This window comes from Falco naumanni, chromosome 4 (genome assembly GCF_017639655.2).
Source record: "Falco naumanni isolate bFalNau1 chromosome 4, bFalNau1.pat, whole genome shotgun sequence".
In the NCBI taxonomy this organism is placed as follows: domain Eukaryota; kingdom Metazoa; phylum Chordata; class Aves; order Falconiformes; family Falconidae; genus Falco; species Falco naumanni.
Genome location: NC_054057.1, coordinates 94,849,785 through 94,875,492, shown reverse-complemented (window position 1 = coordinate 94,875,492; position 25,708 = coordinate 94,849,785). Strand labels below are relative to the sequence as shown.

Here is a 25,708-nt window from a genome sequence, read left to right as displayed (position 1 = left end):
TTCTCAGAAGTTTCAACAGCCTGTGGAACGCAGACAGAAGGGCAGGAAATCTCCATATACTCTACTTACCTGCTCTGCAAAGGAAGGTTGCCATAAACATTCGCGTAACAGCTGGCATAAGAGGAATGGGACAGCGTATCATAGTCTGAAAGTCCCAGTGCAAGTGGGTTTCGCCAGTTCCCAGCAGTGTTTGCAGAAGATGCTGGAATTAAAAAAATAATAAATTACAGCACATTAGATCTTTCTCCAGCAAAATCAGCTGAGACAAGTGAGGCAATTCTCATGAGCAGCATCTATGCAGACAATGCAAACACAAAACATGATTTGCAAGCCCTGTAAGGGAGGAAAGCGCTGTGCAAGTAGTATTTTGGAGCTAGGGAATCTCTTCAAAAAAACTTCACGACCCACTCAATGATGCTCATTGTACAGTATTTTGAAAGCCATCACGGCAACTGCATTTAGATGGCATGAAGTTTTGCACATAGCTTTAGTTGGTAAATACACTTGTTTAAAACCTGTACAGCTCTTTATGCTCCTTCGGACTACTGCACTTGCAAAGAGCAAAAGGTGGGTTTACCCACAGAAGAAGCGAGTCTTCCCAAGCATGGAACACTGAGCTCCTGTTTGGTTCCTCATCTACCTTTCAGGACAAAGCTCTACCCTTGCTTTAACTCTGCTGACTTCATCAAGGCAGCGGAGAGGGGCAGAATTTGATGTGTAGCAGGGGCTTAGAAATAGCACTCAGCAGAGAAGAAACAGGACATTACCCGAAGAGAAAGATGACACCCGACTGCTAGGAGAGCACGGCACCTGCAGACCAGCAAAGCCCAAACTCCTTTGAGATCCTCTGTCAGACTCAAAGCCTGCCTGCAGGCTGTGACCCTGTTCCTTTTGACTGGAGGCACGTTGGTACCAGCCACGGAGATGCTCTGCTACTAAGGCCTTGTGAATGTTTTTGGTTATGTGCTCCGTTTTAGCAACTTGCTTCCGTGGAAGCCTTAGGGTTGCATATGGGTTGTGCGGTACTCTGTCCACCTCATCCTCATGGTAAGACCTGAATTCCCTGTAACGGTCATATCCGTAATGTGCTGATGAGCGATAGGAAGGATTGACGCTGTACTGTCCCTCTGTATCACTCTCATAAACATATCCTCCATTGTAATAAACGTCGGATTCGGTGTATGGGGAATATCCAGAAATATAGTAACTAGAGGAAGGCTGTTCCTGACTTTTGTGGTAGACACCATTGCGGACATCCTTCTGGGCAAGATTTGGCATACTTCCTGAATTTGCAGCAGAAATGTTTTGTTTCTTTGACCGTCTTCGACCCCTGGTCCTGTTGTCAAGCGTCTGAGTAGTATAATACGGATTGGGAGTAGGTGTCACGCAGTAATACTCTGCACTTGACTGGCTAGTGTAGGATGATCCATCATCGAGGATCTCTGTGCTGCTGCTCCGCTGGGACTTTGAGAGGGTGAAGGCTGCCTTTTCAGCAGGAGCCTCGGACAGCAGGTGGGTTTGGGATTCCAGACTTCCACTACGCTGCCGGCAATGGTGCGGGGAAACATCTGGCCTGAAACAACACAGATGTCAGCTGGTTAAAGGCAGTCACACGCAAATGTACACACAGAACTGGAGGGAGCACGCACAGGCAAGTCAGGCATGCCACAAACCCAGTCTTACGGTTCCACACAGAATATCTGCATCACAAGAAATTCAGCTTGGCTGAATTTTAGATTTGCTGCATCAGTAGGAGATCTCTCATAAAAATCTATCATGCTGAGTAAGGTTAATCTGTGACAGGCATACATACAGCAAAGCTCACAAACTCACATTCTGTAATGACTTACAGGAAGGTGTTCTCAGTTTTTACATAGGTAAAGTGTGTGCAAATAACTGAGCTGGGAGCAGAACACGGGAAGATGGGTTTCCCGTGGCTCTGTCTCTCCAGGCTGCATCACCCCAGCCAAATAAACCATGAGCTCTTCATAACATTATCAGACTTATAGCATCTCCCCTTCCCCAGCATGGATTCTCAGGTGACTAATAATACAGGTGAGCTCACATTGCAGCTCTCTTCCCATAGTAAGGGCACTAACTGGGTGCTCTCTCCTCTATCTGGATGCTTTTTCAGGAAGTTTATAGGAACATAATCCACAGCAGACAACTGTCAGCTTGTGAACAAGTTTTTGTGGGGAGATCACTAGCTGACACACAATACAATTTCATAAGCCTCACTTTGTTAGAAAACGAGGCCACAAAGGAATTGTAAAAAATTCTGGCTATCTTATGAGTATTTTACAGAAACCTTTTGAACACTCATTATTTGTTAAAAGTCCCTATGGGGCCTATCTGGAAATGACCTTTCTTCTCCTATAGTCTTTAATGATCAGATAAGCAATATTTGTGTGCCAGGTTCCATCTCACTCCTGATTTTGTGGACACCCATTTGTGCATGCTGCTGTTTGCCCAGACAGGGTTTGTGCTCACATGAACATCCTCGCTCGTGTGTCACAAAGCTGGTGCAGGACCATGCCAGCAGATGGTGGCTGATACTAACCTTGTGCCTCCAATACCCAGCAATGACATTTTAAGAACCTGACCCTGCTGTGGGGAAAGCTGTATGGCCAAGGACCCTTTGCCCTCTTAACACCATTTGCTTTTATTCTGCTGCTGCCTAACACAAAGCTCCCTTACTTACTGTAAGTGGCTGCTACTGTAAGCATTGCGTGTGAGCACGGGGGTTGTAGGCATACTTCTCCCCCCATGGGGCTGGGGTGGCCGGTCCAGGGTTCGGTAAGGACTGCTGTGAGTCGAAAGCAGGTCCCTGTAACGAAGGAGACAATCTCAGTTAGGTTAAACCCCATGCAAGTCACAGCATGTGGAATAGATGGACCATAAGCCTTGAAGACATAAAACGAAGGGCACAGACCCCAGGTAAGGGCATAACTGCATGTGCTTCCCCCTATAACTACAGAACTGTTAAACTGGAAGAAAAATCCAACCCTTTCTTGTGGTTCAGGAGAGGTCTTCACAGGATGCCCAGCAGGGAAAGCTGCTGCCCAAGGACAGAAGTACGGAGCAGAAGAGACAGAGCAGGTAACAGAGAAGCAAAGGAATCAGGTTTTAAATTAGAGCACATCACAGCTAAATGGTTACGTATAGCTGTAATTCAGCTTCTGAACTTCGTGCAGAGAAGCATTCTGCTTATCTTGAGCGACAGGCAAGAAAAACACAAAGACATGACATTGCCCAAAACTTTAACACATTTTTAAAGCATGCCTTCAACAGCCTGCTCATGCAAGGCACAATCCAAGAAGTATCAAGATCAGTGGGAAACCTTACACCGAGAACAACTAGCACCAGATCAGACCCATACAACGTGATCACACAACCATCAGCAGAGCTACTGCTGCCCACGCGCTCCACAGAACTGTTGTTTTAGCTCAGAAGTGCTTAAATTCCACAGGTACATCCAGGAACCTCAGTCAGTCACTGCAGCTGGCACTATTGACGATAGCTGGCTGAATCCCAGTAACTCCGCTCTTACACAGGGAATTGCTCATCAGGACTTAATGCGAATTCTGTATGCTTTGACAGCATACCTGCTGAAATACTGATACCATCGGGAGGAATGGGTATGGTTTGGTGTTACCTGAAGCCACTAAGCACAGTCATCAGGAAAACTACAAGTTGTTTAACTAATACTGAAGACAAACCACAGAAAGAAACAAAGGATGACAGTATTGGTGGGCACGAGCAATTCCTTAAATGCAGCCCTTGCTATTCAATTTCTCACCCGTCTCAAATCTCTTCACAAAGACTACACCACCTGACAATTTCCGAGACTGTGACAACTATTTATACACACTTACAGACGCTTTGGTTACTAAGGGGGAAATGTAGCTCCCATCACTGAACCTTGTAACAGCAGAGGAGTGGAGGCACCAGGCTCCACCGGAGTGCCCGTAGTCACAGGCACTGTGGCAGGGGCAAGACGGAGCTCCTGCCAGCAAGGCGGTGAGCACGGCGGCAGCAAGACATGCCCTACCTGGAGTGTCTGGTTTCCAAGAGCTGCTCGTTGATGGATGACTTTCTGAGATGAATTCTCTCCACCCCGAGGGACTTTGGTGGAGGAAGCCTTGGAGAAAGCTGCGCAGAGCTGGGTCTCTGTGCTGCCACAGGAAGCGATTCACTGACTGTCGGAATGAAATCGGTCTTTCGTTAGCAAAATCCTTGATATTTTTGGTCTGTATGCAAATCTGTGGCCCCTACATAAAAAAAAACTTTGCACTACAGAGACCACAAGAGAAGCTGTGAATGTAGAAAGGCTCTCCTGCCTGCACCCAGCTCTCCTCCAGGCTGACAGGACACTGCAGAGGCTCCTCCAGATCTCAGCAGCCCTGGCTCCCATGGAGATTACACCCAGCTTGGGGCTGTGCCAGATCACAGAGTGGAACTTCCTTGGGAAAACACCTGTTTGCACACAATCCTTCCCAGAGCCCAGCAGGCAAGCTCAGCCTCTGCAAAGGCCAGTTCCTCTCCTTCACCTTCCAGCTCTTTACTTGAAAATGACGTTTGAAGAATTAGTTTTGAAACACAACCTAAAAGGGACTGACTTCAAAAGCGACCGAATGAGCAAAGACAACGGAGAGACACATTTGGCTGAAGGCAATTGGGAAAGCGCTGGTTTGATCCTTGTTCTCATTTTGCTCAGGGCACAACCCAGGTCCCATCAGAGCCAACAGGAAACTCCAACACACACATATAAATGCAGGACGAGCATCACAGAGAACGCGCTCACTAGCCAAAGCCCTGGCTCTACTTCTACTTGTAGAAGCAGGAATCAGTTGTAACTCCATTTTAAAGCAACAGATGGGTTATATCAGTCTAAAACTGGGACAAAGTGGGATGGGAATCAGGCCCTAAGTGAAAAGTGAGCAATAATTTAGATAATGTTTGTCCCCAAATAATGATTACCCAGTTTAAGGGAGAGGCAAACCAAGTCCTTTCCACCTTGTGGAACAGGGTGTGAATGTGTGTGTCTGTGGGCGTGTGTGTAAAATGAGTAAGCTGAACAAACACCTTACCCATGTGAGATGCAAGCTTACTAGGTAACAGACAAACGTAAACAGATCGTTAATATCTGTGACTATTCTGCTTTTTTGTAAGTTTTATAGTAGCTATGAGGACAGAAGGGCGGGGCAAAACCTCCCAGCTCATTAAGTCCTCCAGCTGCTCATCCATCTCTGGCCACTTCCAAGGGATGAAGGATTTGACATCCACAGTGCCCTCAGCCTGCAGGCTGGTCACCTTAAAACCAACAAACCAATCACCTTCTCTAAAGGCAACTGGGTTCAGCTTTCAGGGCAGAAACTTTGAATAACAACTAACCCATGATGAGGAAAGACATTCCTCATTAAGCTCTTTTTTCCTCTGCTGTAAAGTAATTTGTCATCGAAAGCCACCAAGACAGTACGCTAAGGGACGTGGCAAGCCAAAGGAATGTCTCTGAACGGGCACACTTCATAGGAAGAAAAGGATAAGCAACATACCATCATCGTAGGTGGTTGTATCGGACAGGGAGCTGCTCTCAGATGGAATTATGTCATCTGTGGATGAAGACAAGCACTTTAAGCATAGGAGACCCAACATCCATTTCCAACTATCACATATGGTTTATTTTCTACAGCTTCAGAGCCAGATGCTACTTGTACCGCTGCAATCCGTATACTTTAGCCCTCCACAGCCTGAAGACAGCCGTGCTTTGGAATACAGCATGACTTGTTATGTTCACTGCAATTCCGCAAGCTACCTGGGTAATTATCAAAGGAGATTTTGTTCAGCTGCTGCTGGAATCAGGCCAAGATTTACAAAAGTGTTTTCCCCTCAACTTCCAACAGATCTCACAGGGTGTTTTGGTGTTTCAATAGGAGTCAGGAGCCTACAGACATGTAGATCTTGGCTGCTAGCATCTAATCTCCTCCAGGTATGCCTGAAATCCTACCACGTAGGTACAAAATGCCTTTTGAAATTTGGCATTCACTTTTGAATGTTTCATCAGCATACAAATTCTGTTTCAGTTACATTAATGTCAATCTAGAATAATTCCACTGATTTCAATCAAGGTATTGCAAATTCCGACAGCACAGGGAGCAGTAACTGTTGTAAGGATGTTCAAATTGTTTCTGTTTCCTTTGTATTCTGTTATTTATTCTAAGTGCTTTACTGCACCTACCTTGATACTACTCAATACTAGCACTTGCTCAGAAACATCTTTTCCTTGCTAAGGTTAAGAACTGATCAGCAGTAGCAAAGAAATTAGGCTGGTGATAAAAAGCAGCAATAGAGACAATTAACCCAGAGAAAAAACTGTTCCTAGGCTGTTTTGGGCAAGACAGCACTGGCGGATAAAAGGTCTGTGTGAACCTCCATGCACAAGGGAAAGGAAGCAACAACAGTCCACAGTGGCAGCCACTTTATGTGTGACACCTGCTTCTTCCATCAGTCATCATGAACACATGCACCCTACGTTGCTCCCTTGCTGTTGCGCTTTGCTGGGAGAAAAGGTCTGGTTACAAGAATTGAGTTCTCTTCAAGAGCAGCCAAACATCAGGGCTGGCCCCTGCCCTGAAGGGACTTGTCAGACCACCGAGGATGCGCTACAGCTCCACCTGCAACCGGACACTGGGAAAAAGCTGCAGGGGGGGATTATTCACATGAATTTGACCATATGGTGGTGAAACAAGGAACTGGGCCCAGTGCAAGGAGGCAAAAAAAAATTACCTGGGGGGAAGAAAAGGAAAAGAGGGGAAAAAAAGCCAGCCAAAAGCTGCACTGCTGAATGCCTGTGGGGTCTGCAAATGCTGACAACATATGGGCGAGCTCTGAATTTAAATCCCCAGTCTGTGAAAATCCCTGCAAAAGGGAACAAAACTCTGGGCTAGAGAGGAAGCAAAGGAAAGGGTGAGCAGAACACGGGGAACAGGAGACAGTCCAGTATGTCCTTCATCTCCCATCCCTTAGGGGCTGGGATGAAAATAGCTACAGTTTGATTCAATAAATCAATGTTGCTATTTAACATGTTATTTCCAACGAGTCATTCCCCAAATTCACAGGACACAAACGACTCATCACTGCTTAGCCTTCTGAAACCCTGTACCCTGAGCCAAAGAGTACCGTCAGTGATGGTGAAAAGCTTACACATAAAATCAGTTATTGAAGCAGATGACAGTTCTGCTTCAGGTAAACAAATACATGCTACAGTGCAAGCGTCAGGATCTGGAAGGGAATGCTGTTAACTTACTGCTGGCTAAGCACTCGCTGTCTTGCAGTCCCTACCTGCAGGGAAACCCTCCAAGACACAGAGTCTAGTTCCTCCTGGCTACGTCCACCTTCTCAGGCAGCAAACAAGGATGCCGTGTACCAAATGTTGCAAAATGATGGGCTAAACGTTTAAGGACCGACTCCTAATTTGCTTGTTTGCACAACAGGACAAAAATCTGCCTGCAACAACAAACAGTGACTGTGCACGGATGCTGCCCCATGGGGCTCTCGCTGCTCACTAGCCTTCAGCAGCTCCCTGGTTGTTCCTACACACCACGTGTCCCAGGTAATACAGGGCCTCCCATGATTAGTATCCAGACTGGTGAGCAAGAGACTGGAAAAACAGATGTTTTCCTCATCTCTGTCAATCAGGAACTAGCTGGGCCACATTATATAGCAATCATCAACCTTTTAGAGCAAGCACTTTGTGATGATGGATAGCCCAGCGCTGCCACGGTTGGTGCTGGGTAAGGAGCCAAATCAAGCTCTCAACAGGAATGGGACATGGCAAAGCTTTCCCCAACAGAAACCTGGCAGTGCAAGGGAGAAAGGTCTCCTTCAGGGAAAACATAACGTTGGCAAAATCTCTCATCTCAAGGGTCAGTAAGAGTGTATCAATATTAACAACAGAAAAATTTTGCATTTTCTTTCCCACCTTGTAATTCCCAGGAAAAAACCCCACTAACCTCACAAAACAATATTTCCTCTGGGACAAAGAGGGAAAAAAAGAAATCAGCTAAACATTAACAATTATCCATAGATATTTTCCATGGAGGGGAGAGGTAAAACATGTCCTGAAACTGTTAACCACTGTAGAAACTAGAGGAGCCTGCAATACCTATGAGCTTTTACTACTCCCAAACGCCTTCAGTTGGCTCGGATATTAGCAAGTTTCCATGCTTTATCCTAAGAAGAAGCAAGGATCTCACCTCCCTTAGCAAAAATCGCACTTTCAGAATGGAGGGGGCCAAGGGTATCTGCTTTCACTGTGCTCATTGGCGGCAAATGGATTTAGTTAAAAATCTATTTGCATCCATAAACTCTTGAACTTCACTTATGTCTTCCTGGAGATCAGTAGGTTTTAATCAGGTAACAAAGTCTTTGATCCTGTAGAAGAACTGCCAGGCTCTATTTTTGCTGGAGCAGAAGCACTGCAGAAGGGAGAGAGATCTCACACGTGGCAGGTTAGACAGACAACTGCACACCATGCACTGTGAATTCACACCAGTTGTGGCTGAGATGCTCCTGCCAGCACCTTCACTCTGTGCCTGGTGCTGGAACCTGCCTGCACTTGTTCCTAAAACTGCAGCCTGTTCTGCCCTGAGCCTATAAGCACTGCATCTAGCGTATCAGATGCAGCAATTTCACCTCATTTTTCTTAGTTAGCTACCTTGGAGAAGATAAAAACCATATAGAAAAGATGTAAACAAAACTCGTAAGTGATCCAAATAACTTTTTTGTGCCCTGTTTTCATCTGAACACAGGGAATTCTCTTGCTTACCTGGTAGAGTAAGACTTGATTTCTGCGTTGGTTTTTTGCCACACTTGATTCTATATTCATTTATGGAATTTTCTATCTCTTGCAGCTTTTTCACAGCATCAGCATACTCCTGCTTTCTTTTCTTCTTCACGTTTTTGCAGAGGTCAGGCTCACTAGCAAGTTTCTTTGCAGCTTCCACCAGCTTTTGCTGTATGATAAAATTGCTCTCCAAGTCCTGCAAAGCAGGATCCTGCAAATTTGTGAGATCAGTTATTTGCTTGTACTCTGGGTAGGAATTATCAATGAAGGTTATTGAACAGAAGATCAATTTTTGTGCTAAGGAAGTGAAATCTTGGGCGCAAAACAGAGAAATACCAAAGTTTATACACAAGAATGCTAGTATATGAAACTCTTAGATCTTACTTCTAAGACTAGTGTAAGATTATGAGATCTCTTGAGAAAGGTCCAAAGTTCTCCAGCCTGGGTGACAAAACAGACACCTAAACTCAGGTTTAGATCACTAAACCTCCTGCCCCGAGTCCAAGCCTGAAAATGTCTATTCAAAATCTCTCTCTACTTTGGTGAAAATAAAAATGGGAATTAACATCGCCATACCTACATAACAGGGAGTTGGAGGCTTTAATGAATTGTTTGTAAACAGCTTTGAGAAGCTCAGGCGAAAGGCACTGCAGAAGCACTAAGCAACACATTACTAAATCCAGTCAGCAGAATTTTGTTTTAATAGCATTTGAGCAGTCCACATAAAATCAGTTTGCTGCAGACATGGATTACACCAGTCCTGTGAGCCAAGGCGGTGAGTTTTTGGTGAAAGACAGATGCAAAGTGCCCAAACGCCTACTTACTAGTTGGATGATACAGCTTGTTAACAAACCTCACAAGGACTGAGGGGAATGATACATGTCTAGAAACTCGATATTGAATTATCATATCTCCTGAGTCAGTCTCTGCCAGCAAAGTTCGTATTAGCTTCTTGAGCAATAGAGAGAGCTTTTATTTAGGTGGAACTTGCATTCAGCAAGAGATAAATCTCTGTCACCTGTCACACAGCTATGCTCATGGAGAGATGATTTTGCAAGAGGGACAGCGCACACCTCTGCCATGTTGGGAGTTCGAACACAATCTGAACGTGACACAAATCAACGCTCGAGAAAAGCTCATAGCCATGGGTTGCCAAATGGTGTTATGCACCCACTCTTCTCTAATTAGCAGCAAAATGCCCATTAGAATTCAAGCAGCATGCCCAAATCAGGGGTTCAGGTTAGGAAATTTTAAGGTCTTGAAACACCCAATTTCCTGGTCGTTTCGAAGGCAGCATGGCTGAAATGGGGGCAGTGCCCTCCTAAATGCCCCAGCTTATGCAAGTGGCTGTCCCAGCTGCCTCCTCTTAAACAATCAGGGAAGAACTGGATTATTTACAAGTGGCTTTGGCCACCGGTCTGGCCACCCCACCTCTGCTGTGAAAACAAACTGCAGCACTCACCTCTTCGCTGGGGAGCAGGTTGTCATCCAGCTTGAACGCTGTGCCAACACGTCTCCTGACCTGGGGAGGATCCTCCCCGGCGCTCAGAGGGTACTCCTTGGGCATCTTACCCGTCAGCTCCTGGGGAACAGAAGGGGCTCCACATAAAGGTCCCAGAGGGACAGAAGGGCTCTCACCCACCCCGACCCCAGCACAAGGTGCAGTTCTCACCGCCTCCCGCAGGCAGATTTTCTTCAGCTCCTCAACTTTCTGCAGCAGTTTTTCCTGAAGGAGTTTCTCTTTCTTCTTTAGTTCCATAATTTTCTCCTTCTTCTGTTCTTCACTGACCTCTGAATCCTGAGAGCCTGAAAAATACACTTTCTATATCACAGGTTTTGCATTTAAAAGCCTTTTCTATCTGGTTGAGTAAGCTGAGATCTACCCAAAGCAGTCCAGCCCAGCAAAACGACACGTTATTTTAAGTGCAACATCCAGCCCTCCTGTCCTCCAGCAAGCAGGCTTTCAGGAAATTAGCTTTTTCAACCCCCCAATGTATATATTTGCATGGCAAGTCCCAAGTATACAGCCCAAAACCCCACCACCCAAAATATAAATCATTACACTAACAAGATCTACAGTATAGTTGACATTTTGGCTTTGGCTTTGCTTTTGAGACAGACACCGAGGGTCCTCGCTTGGGCTTCACCTCGAGGCATCGAGGTGCAGCAGCCAGGCTTCTACCTCCCGCCTCTGCCCCTCCTCCACAGCCAAGGGAGAGACCTGAAGTCCACTCCAGGGCTGAGCTTTATTGGGAAGCATTTATCTTCTCTGCTCACGTTTGAGGAAGTTCAGGGCAATTCAGCTCCCAGAACAGGTGCTTCAGGGCAGCCTGGATTCAATTTCCCCTGGACTTTGAGACTCACACTCATGCAAGGACTGACTGGTAAACTGATATCAAGTTATTCATGGACCAAGAGTACACGGGTGCTTATCCATCTAGCAGATTTTTATTTCCTATTTAGTTATGGAGGGGAAACAGCAGATCATACCATCGATACTACTGTTTCAGATACATAACTAATACATGCCTTCACATGTGTCACCGTATTTATGGCCAGCTAGCCTTCCTTTCCCTCTTCACATACACAAGCCCCACTGTACTTCACTACGTTGCATTTACATGAAGTATTACCTGATGAGATCAAACTGCCGTTGCTGGCCATAATAAGTTGGTTCTTTGCCTCCAAAGTCACTAGTTTTGAAACTTTTGGTGTTCCCATCTCCGTCAGATCCATGGCGATATCATCCAAACTTCTGGCTGAAGGAATTTTTGCCTGAAGGAGTTAAAAAAAAAAAAAAAAAAAAGAAAAGAAAAGAAAATGCAGCCTCATCAAGTTACCTCTAATTAACTTCAGAACCAGGGGGTCACAGAAGATGATGTTTCACACCTCATCTCCCACAAGATTAAAGGCTAAAGCAACAGCATCAGGGAGCTCAGTGTGCTGGCATTCCTCTCCCTTCTGCCCCCAAAGCCTGAACCATCTCCCAGTTCCAAATCTCTTTGCTGTTTTCACCATGTTCAAAGTGAACAGGAGAAGGAGACAAAAGAAAAAGCAGGTTAAACACTGAGATGTGGGAATTCCCTCTTCAGTGATTACAGTTCCATAGCCCTTAATTGCACACAGGCTAAGATGGATCAAATAACAATACTGTTGCTAATAGACTGCTCAAAAAGCTGACAAAAACAATGTGTACTTTTACTCTGGAGAGTAGTTCAAGCTAAAAAAAACATACAGTGAAGGGTATTCCGGAAAGGTGTTGAAACTTATGCCCACAGTAAAATGCCTTATAACTTACTTTGCTTTGCTTTCTGTCCAAGTAAAACTGATGTTGACTGATGGCCATCACCCAGATGGACTTGATCAGGGAAGTATTTGCATACCAGGTTTGCACTACCAATCCACTCTGACCAAAGGTCCTTCTTGACACTGAAATTCTGAAGCGGCAAAGATAAACGCAATTTCAAGACAAGTCCTTGAGGTTTCAAGTCCCACATGCCCCTCTCTCCAGATTTCCTTCTCCCCACCACCCGACACTGCTGCCTTTCCTCCCTCCTAACCTTCTCTTACTTTTACAAGGTTGAAGTCCCTCCTGGTCCACCTTTGCAACGGGCAGCAGTAACAACCGCTTTTTAGCTCAGCAGCATAATTGTGGCTAATGAGACCAATAGTTGGGTACACTATAAATGCAGAAAGGGCAAGCAGACTGCCACAGGATCCCAAAAGGAGTGACCAGGCAGGATAGGGGATCTGGGGGGATCAGCAGAGCATCTCGTCACTCCCCCGGGCCCAACTGAGAGGCACAGTGGTCCTCCACCAGAGATGGAAAGGATGGCAGCAGGAGAAGCAGGAAGGAAAGTGGAGTCAGAAATTCACCCTGGGCAAAGGCTCTTTCTTCTTAGCACAAGGAAAAGAGCCCGCGGGCGAGCTCCCACCCAGACTGGCAGGGCTCCTCTGGGCCGCTGAAGGCTCAAGCTCCGAGGAGGGAGTATTGCTGCCAAGGCAGGGGAGGGAAGAAGGTGAGCAAGAAAGGCATGTCTGGGTCCTGCAGGCTGCATTCCCGGGTCTCCTGCTGCACAGGCACGTTACAGTGGCCTTTCGGGGAAGGGTTTTATACAGTGAGCAAATGTGGCCGTGACAGATAGCCCTCCCTCTGCTCCAGGAGCTCCCCTGGGGGACACATCTGAGAGAAGAACACCCAGAGCTGTAACACAGGAACAGTCACTCCAGGTTGCACACCGTGCCTGTACCTCTTCAACATCACAGCACCGCGTGTCCATCACCCACAGGCTGCATCCAGCCCGGCCACTCTGCCAAGTGCAGGATCAGGCTCAGTGTCACAAAGCCCACAGTAAACTCAGCTCCGTGTTAAACTTGGAGGCACCCTCCCATCCCCATCTGCTAACAGATGATGACGAATCCCCAGGTTGGGTAACGACTCATCCCACTGCTGCAACCGCTTCCCCCAGCCTTACCTGCGGGGATCATGTACTTCCACAGCAAACTTCTTTTCACGGAAATAGAGATTTTCCAGCTGTTTCCATTGAAATAGCTAGGAGAATTGCAAGAGAGAAGCAGAACACTGTCACTACAAGAATCACCAGGCTCCTGCCCCCAGGGTTATGCAATTTCTGCAAATTACAATTCCTGTGTATCCTCAGCTATGCATGGGCTCAACAACAACAACATTCATAACATCAACTAAAATAAGTACATAGATACAAACATATAGGATGCCTCTCAAGTGATTTCACACTCTTACAGACAATGCATTGCAGATTGAGGATTTTGCCTGTGACAATATCTGTTTCCATTAAGAGCACATTTAATTTCACTGCTAGAGGTTCACAAAGAACTTGGTTCACAACAGAACTTCTCTCTGATTAAATGCAAAAATCTCTATACAAAGTCATTGCACAGACACCTACAGTCTCTTCCCTCAGTCAGAACATCCCCAGGGAATGGCAGCAGCTCAGGGCAAACCAAGACTTTTCTCCTCTGAAGACACTGGGTGAGAGGTTCAGCATGACATTTTGGAGCAGGGGTACAACACATGCAGAGAAAGAGCAGCTGCAGGAGGAAGGCACCCCACAACACATACTCCTGTAAGGAAACCACAGATTTCCTGCAAAGTGCCAGCTGAGAGAAGAGATCAAAGTCAACCAGGGCTTGGCAGCTGCACCCGTGGGATCAGAATTTCATACGAATCCGCTCTCCCTTTGCACCAGCATTAGCCACCCTCCGGGCGGGATCCATCAGGGGCTGCATTTGGCCGAGCTGTTCCCTGGCCCCTCAGCGCAGGTTTCTGCAGCTCCAACTTCTGCCCCCCCCCAGCAGTGCCAGGGTGCGTGGGTGCACACGGAAAGCCACACAGGTGTCCCCAGGGACATCACCTGAAGATGACAGGGTGCACAGGTGCGGCACACACGTGCTGTAGTTTACAGCCGGCTGCTTTCCAGAGCTACAGCCCAGGCGGAGGCAGCCGAGGTACTTCCACCCAGGCAGGGCCAGCGTCCAGAGGGAGATCAGCTGGCAACCTGCACGATCCAGCCGAGGCACCTGTGCCATTCCAGCGACCCCCTCCTTCCCCACAGAAGATTTCCAAAGCCTCCGAGGGTGCAGCCACCCCACTGGCAGTCCCCTGGACACGCGACATTCCCGCTGGCCTCTGCCACAACCCAGCACGCCATGCTCCGACTACGGAAGAACTTTGAGTTACAGAAAAAAATTACTAGTTACACCACACTGCGCTTGAGATATTCTTAACACGGATCGTAAATGAAACAAAACCCAGGGCATGCGCTTGTGGGGAAAACGCTGGCGCTCTCAGTGACCTTTCCCTCTGTTTAGTTAAAGCTTTCCTTTCTAGTACTACAATTTATCATTAGACCCTGCTATGTGAAAAATGCAGCAAGGGGAAATGTCATTTAATTATACTAATCAGTCATTTCCCAGAAGACTGTGGAAGTTTTACCCTGATGCTTAAATAAGTTTATCTTTGTATTAAAAGCACCCCGTCCAATCCATGGTGCTTTCAGAAAAGCCCTCTTTATAAGTTGGCATTGAACTGTTAAATAAATACATTTTTCAAAAGCTCCAACAGCTCACGCAGTGCGTCAGGATGTTGAGCAACAGCACCTGTGGGTGCTGCAGCGCGCAGGGATCCCCAGCAGGACCCCGGCCACCCACCTCCCCTCACAGCCGCCCCCGGCACTCACCTCCCTGCAGCACCAGCCCCTTCTCCCTGGCACCACCGGCCACTCTGGGAAGCATCAGGGATATTCAGGGGTGACATGGGAAGTGCGGAGCAAGAGGCGGCCACGGTGCCATCCCTCCCCGCCGGTGCTCCACCGGCTTCGCCTCCCACTGCTGACACACGCCTGACATCACTGCCGCTCCCCACGGCAGCGACGCCTCCCGACCCACCCTTCCTCCCAGATAAAGGGAAAACCCAACCGAGGAGGGAAGAGAAGGAGGTTTCCACCGAGGGGCTGTGCCCCTTCAGAGCATGCTGAGCCCTCAGCGGGGGGCTGTGGTGGGACCCGGCATGGTGAGGGGCTGCAGCAGCCCCCCAAGCCCCCGTGGTGGCCGAGCCCCAGCCCTGCTGGCATTGACTCATGCCCGAGAGGCAACAGGTTGGACCAGAAGCGTGGTGCCCTGCTCCCACGCTCGTAACAACGATGGGCGGGCTTTGACCCTGACCTCTGGGAAAAACCGCCTTGCTGCCTCTTATCGGTTGCAGGTGTTGACTCCCCATCCCCTTGTCCCCTTTATCACTTCCTCTGGGTTTTCCACCACCGGACGCACTCGGCATTCCCGAGGGCTGCGGGAGAAGGGGTTGCCTGCCTGTGGGGCAGCAGGGGTGACAAGGGTCACGTCTGGCAGGGGGACAGCGTGCAGCTGCCTCATGGCCTTGAGCAGGCTCCTGCCCGGGCAGAGGGACACCAGCACTCCGAGGGGCTGGGGGGACCCTCTGTGAGGAGCAAATCTGTCAAGTGCAAATCCAACACCAACCTTGGGTGAGATGTACCCCTGATCACCTTTGGTGCTGAGGCAGGAGAGCAGGGAAAAAGAGGAAAAAGAAAGCAAAAAAAGAAGAAACAAAAAAAAAAAAAAAGAAAAAAAAAAGAAAAAAAAAGTCTTTGCCTTTTTAAAAAAACCTGCGTGGTATTGCCCCAGGGTGTGGGTAGAGCTGTGCTCCACTTCCTCCCCACCCTGTGCGATCCATCCCAGCCCAAGCAGGAGCTGCTGGGCGCCCGATGCGCCGGCACATTCAGCGCAGACACTCGCCTCCACGGGGCTGTGGCACCCACGGCTGTCCCTCTGCTGCTCCACCGGGCAAGCTGGGTTCAAAATTCCGCACACAGGGTGCATTTGTGCTCCTCTGGACTGAGGAGTGCCCTGTTCAGTCATCTCACTTCAGAACAACATAAGCTCCTTAGCAATCAGCTCCTCCAACAAACCCTCCTGCAGTCAGGTCCTTAAACAAAAGGCCAGTGATTGTATGAGTAGCTCCAGAATAAGTTGTGGACTAATAATATTTATATAGGTGCACTTAAAAATAATCATGGCTGGATTCATGAGGACAAAAAGAAGGAAAAAAGGTCTCAATACAACAAGGGGGGGAAAAAAAAGGAATAAAAATAAACTATAGTACACCGAATGAAATTCTATAAACTCCTTCAAATAAAACTTTTCTAAATTGTGGTCAAAAGGCAATACTCAGGAAACCATCACTGCACTAGAGTTTTCCTGCTCTTCAAATACTCCCTAACTCTGTAGAGACATGTTTCTAAATCATTCCTAATTTCAATCCTACCTAAACAACATGCATATTAAAAGACAAAAGAGTTGTAAAAAAAATAATAATAATCTGGAAATCAAACTGGTTTTTGAGGGCTGGAAGAACAATTAGGAATAATTAAAATGTTTTTGTGGAAGTTTTGCAATGCATGTTCTCCTTAACCAGACGATTAGGTCCACCTGAGCTAATGAATGTTTTCCTAATAGCCTTCCCATCCATTTAGATTGCCTGATCCTTAAAGGCTCCTGAAAATTGCAGGGAGTATGGCAAGGGCTGCCTGACCATACAGCCCTATCCGACTACGGGCTGAATGTAGCCTGGCTGAGGTTGGTTTTCTGGGTCTTTCTGGAGAAGGTGGAGGGGCGAAGCTCCCTGATTGCACCTCCTTACTCAGTCCCCTCCATGCACCAGCCAGGTTCCTGCCACCCAGCTGCTGCTTTTGCCAGCCCATGAGTTTAAGCTTCCTGCATTTCTGCTGCGATCCTCTTCCCGATACTGCAGAACATCCAACAAAAAGGTGTCACCCTTCTAACCTTCCTTTCCATGCAAAAGGAGCTGTAATTGTAGTCTAACAAGACACAGAGCAGACACAGACTGCTTAAGTAGGGAGACACCTTAATAAAAGAAGCAACTTTTTCCCCACCCCCCACCCCCCTACCTGGCTGATTTTACATCCAGTTTTGAATAAAATGCAAGTTTGTCTGGGCCTGACAGCAGGAGCTCACTGGCTCGGAAAAACGGCCCCATCAGGATCACAGGCAGGAACTGGCAGGGCCCCCACCTTGAGACCCACCAGAGAGCTGCTCAGGGGCCCTTTGCTTAATATTCCTATAGCCTGATGCATTTTGTTTAGGTTTTTTTTTTTTTTTTTTTTTTTTTGCAAGGGGGTGAAAACCAGGAGAGAAGCTGGCTGCAGGGGTAGTGCAGCCAAGCGCTGCTGCGCCAGCCCTGGGCACAGCACATGCTGGCTTTGCAGCCAGGATGTTTCCGACTGAATTTGATGGCAAATCCTGACCACAAGCTAAATTACCCAGACCTCTGAATTTCTGAATTTCCACCCAAGGGATCATCGAGCATGGAAGTGCAAACCACACTACAGTGTTAGCAGCAGCCTTTCCCTCGGGAAGCGCTTTCAAAGCAACTGGTGGTACGTGCACAGCCCGTAAGGAGGTTCAGCAACCAGCATCCCAGGAACTGGCTGGGAACAGCAATCTCCAGACAAATCTGGCAATTCAGACCATGGAAACATAAAAAGATTTCTGCCCACAGGAATGCACCCCACCCCGGTGAAGGAAATTACCACCCTGCCGGCAATGCTGGAAGAAGGGCTGCGTTTCAGCCCCTCTGTTGCAGTTTGCTGTCTGGCATACTACCCTCAACTGAAATCTTTTTGTTTTAAATTGCTTTTCCTGGCCAGGGAGGGAAGCATTTGAGGAGATGGCAGGAGAGCCAAACTGCTCCACCTGCAGCAGCTTCTGAGAGGAGGCAGCAGACTGCTCCCACCTGTGCCAGCATAAATTGGCAGAGCTCACGTGAAGGCATCCTTCATCTCGTACATATTAAGCCAGTCCTATAAAAACCTCTTCAGTCACATTTTTTCTAACACGTGATGATCTGACCTTGCCCAGCTCTCACTAGCACTGGCATTAGTAAGAATGAGAGATGCCTCGACACCAAACGCGTGTGTTTTGGGGCAGGCGATGCTCAAGCAACTTTCTGCACATCTGGAAGGAACTGAATTTCAGAGTGGTCTCATCACAGCTCTGTGTTTATTTTAAATCATCATGCAAGCTTAGCCTCTTACGCCTAAATCAATGGCTTCTACTCAGTGAGAAATAAACACCGTAAAAGAAATCTCTCCCTAATTAGATCCGCCTGCTGAGAAGCCCGTACAAACGCCATTGTCTTCTGAACCACTCCGCAAAGCAGGACAGCAAATTTACATTAAGTAAATGTTCCACAAGGGAAAACTTTCAGCATCAGCTCTTAGTGTATGTTGAGTTAAAAGAAAAATATCAAAACATGTCCCTCCTCCAAGCTCAGGAGTGATGCACCCCAACAAAGAGGGAGTCAGGCAAAACCACCAGGAGGCTGCATGGATGAACATGCAGCTTGTGGACAAAAACACACACAAAAAGGAAGCAAGGACAGGGAGCCTGGGAAGAAATACAGAGAAACTGTCCAAGCAGCCAGGGATCAGGTCAGAAAAGGTAAAGCCCTGACAGGATTAAGCCTGGCCAGAGATGTCAACGGCAACAAGAAAAGCTTCTTCTATAGGTTGGTGATAAAAGGAAGACTAGGGAAAATGTGGGCCCTCACTGGAATTAAACAGAGACCTGGTTATCCAGAACATGGAGAAGCCTGAGGCAGACAACTTTTTTTCCTCAGTCTTCACGGGCATGTGCTCCAGACACACCGCCCAGCTCACAGAAGGCAAAGGCAAGGACCAGGATAATGAAGAACTTCCCACTGTAGGGGATCATGTTCAAGACCATCTAAGGAACCTGAAGGGGCACAAGTCCATGGGACCTGATGAGGTGCATCCACAGGTCCTTGGGATACTGGCAGATCAAGTGGCTAAGCCACTATCAATTGTACTTGAGAAGTCGTAGCAGTCCACCGATTGAAAAAGGAGAAACATAACCCCCATTTTTAAAAATGGAAAAAGGAAGACCCAGGCCAGTTGGTCTCACCACTGTACCCAGCAAGATCTTGGAGCAGATCCTCCTGGAAATGATGTTAGGGCACATGCAAAATAAGGAGATCACTGGTGACAGCCAGAACAGATCCACTGAAGGGCAAACTGCACCTGAGAGACCTGGTGGCCTTCTACAACAGGGTTACAGTGTTGGTGGATAAGGGAAGAGCAACTGATGTCATTTACCTGGGCTAGTAGGAGCTGTCCCTTTGGAACCAGATGGTCTTTAAAAGTCCCTTCCAACCCAAACCATTCTAGGATTCTGTGATAAATATTACCCATTTCAAAATGAGTAAACTCTAACAAAACCACTTCTAAGAACATAATGCATTCACAACAATCTGCAGTAGAGTTGAAATTCTTGTAGATTTGAAACAATACCATAGCAAGATTAGTTCTTCTCTTCAGACACTATAGTTCATTTTATCACCAGGGAGTCACCACAGAAACACAACGAAGTGGGACAACAAGTCAAAAAGCCAGCAAGCTGCCTTCCCAAATTCCCATCCCTCAGAGGCTCACCACATACTGGCTGAAGGCAGAATAAACTCAACTCATACCCTAACACACATTCCATAAACAAGAGGACACACTGTTTATCTCATCAGGGAGGATAGGGGTAGACACACAAGGGAGATCTATTCTGTTTTGAAACAGCAAACAAATTCCTGGGACCCGTTTTATGCTTTCCCTAATTGATTCAGAGGAGACTGGGGCAGGATCTTGGCATGCCACCCCATAGCAAGCAGGAGGCATCTCTCCAGGCAGGAGGCATCTCTTGGTATTAACTGCAGCCAAAGGGAGAATATGTTTGCAAAGCAGCAGGACTGCAGAGTTAATCCCAGGTCTGAGCTGAAATCGGAACAAGGGTTGCAAAAGCCGGTCTTTTTTTATGCCCTGTGAGACTTCAGGATTATAATCAACAGAGCTCAGTGTAACCTCCAGCCAGTGTGGAGCCACTATACAAAGAAAAGGACAATTTTCCTAAGTGACACAAAAATAACTCTCCATTTTCAGTCTATTACAGAGCTGGAGCACAGCACTCTCCTCCGTGCCCATCAGTTTGCAGCTGTCGGTGAGGGGTAAAACAGGGGCTCACTTTGCCGGAAACCAGTTCCAAAGCAATACAAGCTTTCAGGAGTAACTTACAGCAATAAAACTCCTTTCTCCAAACCATCTCAGGTCAAGCAGCAGAATATTAATAGCTGGACTCCAACCTCCCCAGCCAGCTTTACACCCAGACACACACAGCAGGTTCTCCTGGTCCAGCCCTGAGTCACGCACCATCCTCTCCCGCAACACATGCTTCCCTCACAGATGATTGACAGTACGTGCACAGGCCTTGGCAAGGCTGGATCAAGATAAGGATGTGGAGGTTGCTTCATCCAGGTCCATCGTGCAAGTTGTCTCCTGTGCAGTGTTCTCAGCCTTGGAATTCACACAACAGTGTTGAGCCAACAGCGAAGTCTTGGGATAACCACTGTGCTTCAAGGCTCATATTTATGTCTCTTTGCCTAGAGACCTGCTTTGATAAAGCCAAAAGATTTCACTTTTTGAGGAGTACGGTTATATTTGCTGGGATTTGATTGATGCTTCATTAATGGGTGCAGTTAGTTACATACATATTTTTTATCATAATTATTATTTAAAATTATATTCTGAATGTGGACTCTTACCAGATGCCTATGATGAACACATTAAGCAAATGCAGCTATATCTGACAGCAGCCACTAGCACTGCAGAAAAGACACGGGGGAGCAGAATAAAACCCCCTGGTGTAAACTCAGCTGGAGCACAGGCACCAATTCCTGCCCAAAGCCTCCCACCTGAAACCCAGCAGCTTTCCCACTGCAGCCAGGGTCAGAGAGGTTTGCACACCCATAGATCACTTGTATCTGTAAAATTAGCAAAGATCAGCTTGGTCTTTGTAAGACTTGAACTCAGCCCCTCCCTTTTATTGAGATAATCAGCTTCATGTATATTTAAACATTGCTAACTGTACAAGTGGAACACAATAAGGATGCTCTTTCCCAGATGGCTAGGGATAAACACAACAGCACTTTTGATCCACAGTATAAACAGCAGGATAACACCAGCACATGGCACTTGACTTGGGCTCCATCCCGCAAAGGAAAGCAAGAAAATTCTGCTAAACCCAGCAAAACCAACACCTCTGCTCCAAAAGACAGGCATGTAAACCATGCCTACTCCCCTCCTGCCTGCTGCTTCTGAAAGGACTGTGCTTGCTGATTCCTTGGGGATTCAGGCAAGCTATACAGACTCTTTTCTCTCTGAAATATATTCTGATACATTCATAAATATGAACAAACAACAATACTGGTTAAAAGGAGACTTCTGCCTGCTGCACCACAGGCAGCAAGGCTATTGCTACGCTGAAATAAACGGCAGTACCTCAACATTTTAACTCCAAAACCAAGTCTGGAAGCGGGTGCCTCTCTGGATCCAGCGTTTGCTTCCCCCCACCAAAAGTGATCTGATTCCAAGTGCTTCCATGGATCGCATCAGAAGTGCACTTTATATTTCAAACCCTCAGACACTTTTTGTATAAAGAAACCGTTTGCATATTTAGCCACATTGGTTAAAAGCAGTCATGTGTCAGGACAAGCTGTGGCTTCAGTCATTTGTGTCCCTTCCTATTAACACCAGACACAAATCCATAAGGATACTACAGCCATATCCATCCCCACTTTTTCAATCAGCTTATTAGCGTTATACCTCCCCTCTGCATTTAGACTCCTCTTTCCCACCTTCCCTTTTCATCTCTATCTTCTGTTGTATAATTACAACCACAGTAAAGCAGACAACTAGTATCATTTCCATTGTAACACTTCCACTGCAGAGGTGAACTTTGGTTTTTATTTTATTTTTCTTAAACACAGCTCCCGGTGCATTCAGAGGCAACGCCTTGTAACGAACTGTAGCAGGGTGTGACTTGGTATCTGGGCCCTGCTGACCTTAAAAATTTTTCTTAATCTGCCTGGTTGATGTTGCAAACTGAAATCCCACAAGCATAAAAACTGCTTGGCGAAGCAATGTTTCTAGCCAGGCAGGCTGCATTTTCTTGGAAAGCATTGCTGGTCACAGCTGGACATCTGGGCTAGAGAGTGATCCGTGTTTGACCTGACCGGAAAAAATCTTGTAGATGTTGCCTAAAACCAGGGAAGTGCTCATGAGCAAGAGGAGCTCCTTGATGCTCTCCTTTGACAATTGACAGCTGCACTAACACTGACTTGACTTTCTAGGGTTCCACTTGTGTCACTGTCATTTAGAAGAGGTACAGTAAGAGAGACGTGGGATGAAACTATGTGCTTTACTAAACAAAGGAAGGAGATACAAGATCAACCTTGGACACACAGGTATATAAATACACCAAAAGAAACCAAGTCATAGCCTGCTCTGGAAAAAGAGAAGATCAAGTTGGGAGCTTGAAGGGCAATTACTCTTAACAAGGAAGTTTTGTTAATCTGTGGTTTTTTGGCACAGATACACTAAACAATATCATTTTGCAAATATAAAATTCCCTGGCAGGAAGCACACGCTTCATGTGAACTCCTGCCCAGATCATTCCCGGGGAAGAAGAACAGCAAAACTCCAGGTCCCTATCTCCTCACGGCTCAGATACTTCAACGAAGACACGACCAGAAAGAAACCACACGCCCCCAGCCCAACCGCACGGCTCCTGCACGTGCAGCCCCGGCGGTTTTAACAGCCAGGCGGGTTAAATCACCCTTCAAAGGCTTCCAGGGCTCAGCGCTGTCGTGGGGAGATGCCTGTGGCTACAGGACCGGGTGAGCTCCCAGTGTGCTGGGCTCACAATGGGCTTTCCAAGGCTGCCGGCAGCGGAGCCTGTTGGGGCTAGCCGGCGGGGGGGCCGGGGGGGCCACCAGCACCACACGGGACCCTCTGCCCTGTTCAAACAACGTGGGAGGTTTGCTGGCAGAGTTCGCTCTGCAGGAGACACACGGGGGAGCAGAGGGGTGGAAAAACAGAAGGACGACCTCCAGCATTTGGCATTTACTCTCAGCCTCCTCTTACAATTCATTGCATCATGGAAACATAGGGCTGCCCAAACAGGCCTGCAGTTCCATGCAGTTCCCTTGTATTTCGCAGGTATCAGTGGAGCCTTTTATCCATTCACACACAACACACACCTACGAAAGCCAAGTGGATACATTGCTCGAGTACAAGGCCTTTAGTCCGGGACTTGCAGAAACCCATTTGCTTCATACTTCTGTAGTTATCCCTGGAGGCTGCCAAAATTCCTGTCCCGAGACCACCAAACTCTGGACAACACAGGAGCCAAAGTTCCCAAAGGGAATGTCTATGATCTGTGTGAGGGAGAGTTCGACTGCCTGAGTGCCAGCAGAATTCGCCTTCTGCCTCCAACCCTTTGTCTATTGCTCAGTAGTTTAACAAGCAACAACTTGATAAAGTATACTCTAACATGCAATATTCCACCTCCCCCCGCCCAAAAAAAAAAAAAAAAAAAAGGTCAGACACAAAAAACTTACTTTTCTGGGTTTAACTTTGTCTTGTAAGTCGTACTGGCCTATTCCTTTGTAACTTATGCCAAGCCACCACGGGATTCCTTGTTTATCCTGAAAAATGGACGCCTACATGAACCGAGAGCTACTTAAGAAATACACAATTCCAAGACTAGAGCCCATTTAATTCTGTGACAAGTATGAGTAGGTACTGAACAAAGATTTTGTTTTTTTTGCAAAGACATTGATGTGAAGTGGATTGCTGAAGTGAGTGTTGAAATTTTCTTCCCCTGCTTTTCCAGACAGAGGCAAGAAACTGGGTGGTGGTTGTGCAAAGTGGGCAAAAAAAGCAACGGTGCTGCTGAAACGATGGGTTGTCAGTTGTTGCAGGAGCGGCTGTGAGGGAGGAAGGATATGGGACAGAAAAATTGTGGTGAGTGAGTGCATCCAGGAAATTCAGGCACAGACAGCCACAGGAGGAGAGAAGAGAGCAAAGCATCAGCTCCTCAGGTACCAGTGCCATGGCCATGACTAAGTAAGGAGACATCATCTCTGCTGAGCTCTTCTGCACAAAATGCTTTGGCCCAGGCTCTGCTCTACAATGGGAATAAACGCTGTATTGCCATCACCAAAAATATTTCTCAGCATTTCCCTGCTCCAGGTACGCACCCACTAATCACCTGCCACTTAAAAGTAGTCTTTCTTACATTGCATTTTTTTCCTAATTAGAAACATCTCTGGGGAAACTATTAACTGCTTTGGATCTAGAAGTGATAACCAGTTTAATTAAGACGATATGAATTTAGCTCCTGATAGGATTACAGAAGGTTTTACAAAGATTCCTTTCTGTCTTCTGTAGCACGTAATGCTTTGCTCCTGTCTGGAAACAATTTTTTAAGAATACTGAAGTGGGAAAAATTAAAGAGGTTGAAAAATGCAGGGTCTAATACTGATAGAAGTGTACTGAATCATCAAACTACTCCTATAGGAATGTAATCACATGTAATAAGCTAAGCAATCACATTATCCACGGGCATTTACTAACCTTTACTCCATAGTAATGAACTCCATATGTTGGCAAAGCTTCTACCACTTTCATGTACCTGTAGACAGATTTATAGCATATCAGATGTTTTTCTCTGGAGGGAATAATATCTATTAACATATTTTTTTCACACGTACATTTGGGACATGTCATTTACCATTTGCATATTTTGCAGGTCTTAATAATTGAAGGCCCACATTTTCCAAAAAAAACTTAGCATCCTGGCTTGGGAAGGATGTGATACTTCAGCCCAGCTATGGAAAATGGAAAATCTCTCATACAACAGAACATTCCATCTTTTATCAGAAGGCTGAAGAACTGAAAGTAAAAATTCTGAGCTGAACACGTGTGCCTTTTGGGAAATGCTGGTGGTAAAGACCTGTCTATAATGATTCCATTGTGGTGCTCTGGTTACAATGGATAGGCTCCAGAAGTGTTCAGGCAGTTGTACGACTGTTTCATGAGGCAATTCAGACAAGCACTGAACAGACAATTTTCTCCCTTGTTCCTATTGAAAGGAGCTCCTGAATTATTGAGACAGCTACAGGCATCGAGGTACGTGAGAAAAACTGCAAGTTGTCTACATCATGCAACCATAGCAGTCCAACTTCTTGGCTCGTAACACATCCCGCTGCATTTATATGTAAGTACATTCAGTAATATTAACAGTAAATTAAAAATAAAATTCTACAAGCTCTGTATGCATCTTGGAAGACCTTGTTCTTTTGAAAGCCAAATTCTGAAAATTTCAACAAACACGCATTTGGGTTTTTTATACGACCTCAGGTAATACTTGCCCTTAAAAGTTTGG

General features: G+C 46.6%; 1 protein-coding gene across 5 annotated transcripts in view; it reads right to left on the bottom strand.

The window, feature by feature from the left end:
* FRMD4B (FERM domain containing 4B) overlaps positions 1-25,708 on the bottom strand; it is a 137,885-nt gene that overhangs the window by 2,608 nt on the left and 109,569 nt on the right. For all 5 annotated transcript variants that reach the window (XM_040590411.1, XM_040590409.1, XM_040590412.1 and 2 more), the window contains 13 exons: positions 24,898-24,955; positions 23,880-23,966; positions 13,321-13,397; positions 12,144-12,282; positions 11,479-11,620; positions 10,518-10,651; positions 10,308-10,427; positions 8,828-9,056; positions 5,556-5,612; positions 4,052-4,199; positions 2,702-2,827; positions 768-1,573; positions 70-202 (listed from right to left, as the gene is read on the bottom strand). In XM_040590411.1, the coding sequence (XP_040446345.1) occupies positions 70-202; positions 768-1,573; positions 2,702-2,827; positions 4,052-4,199; positions 5,556-5,612; positions 8,828-9,056; positions 10,308-10,427; positions 10,518-10,651; positions 11,479-11,620; positions 12,144-12,282; positions 13,321-13,397; positions 23,880-23,966; positions 24,898-24,955 (2,256 nt within the window). The remainder of the gene's footprint in view (positions 1-69; positions 203-767; positions 1,574-2,701; positions 2,828-4,051; positions 4,200-5,555; positions 5,613-8,827; positions 9,057-10,307; positions 10,428-10,517; positions 10,652-11,478; positions 11,621-12,143; positions 12,283-13,320; positions 13,398-23,879; positions 23,967-24,897; positions 24,956-25,708) is intronic.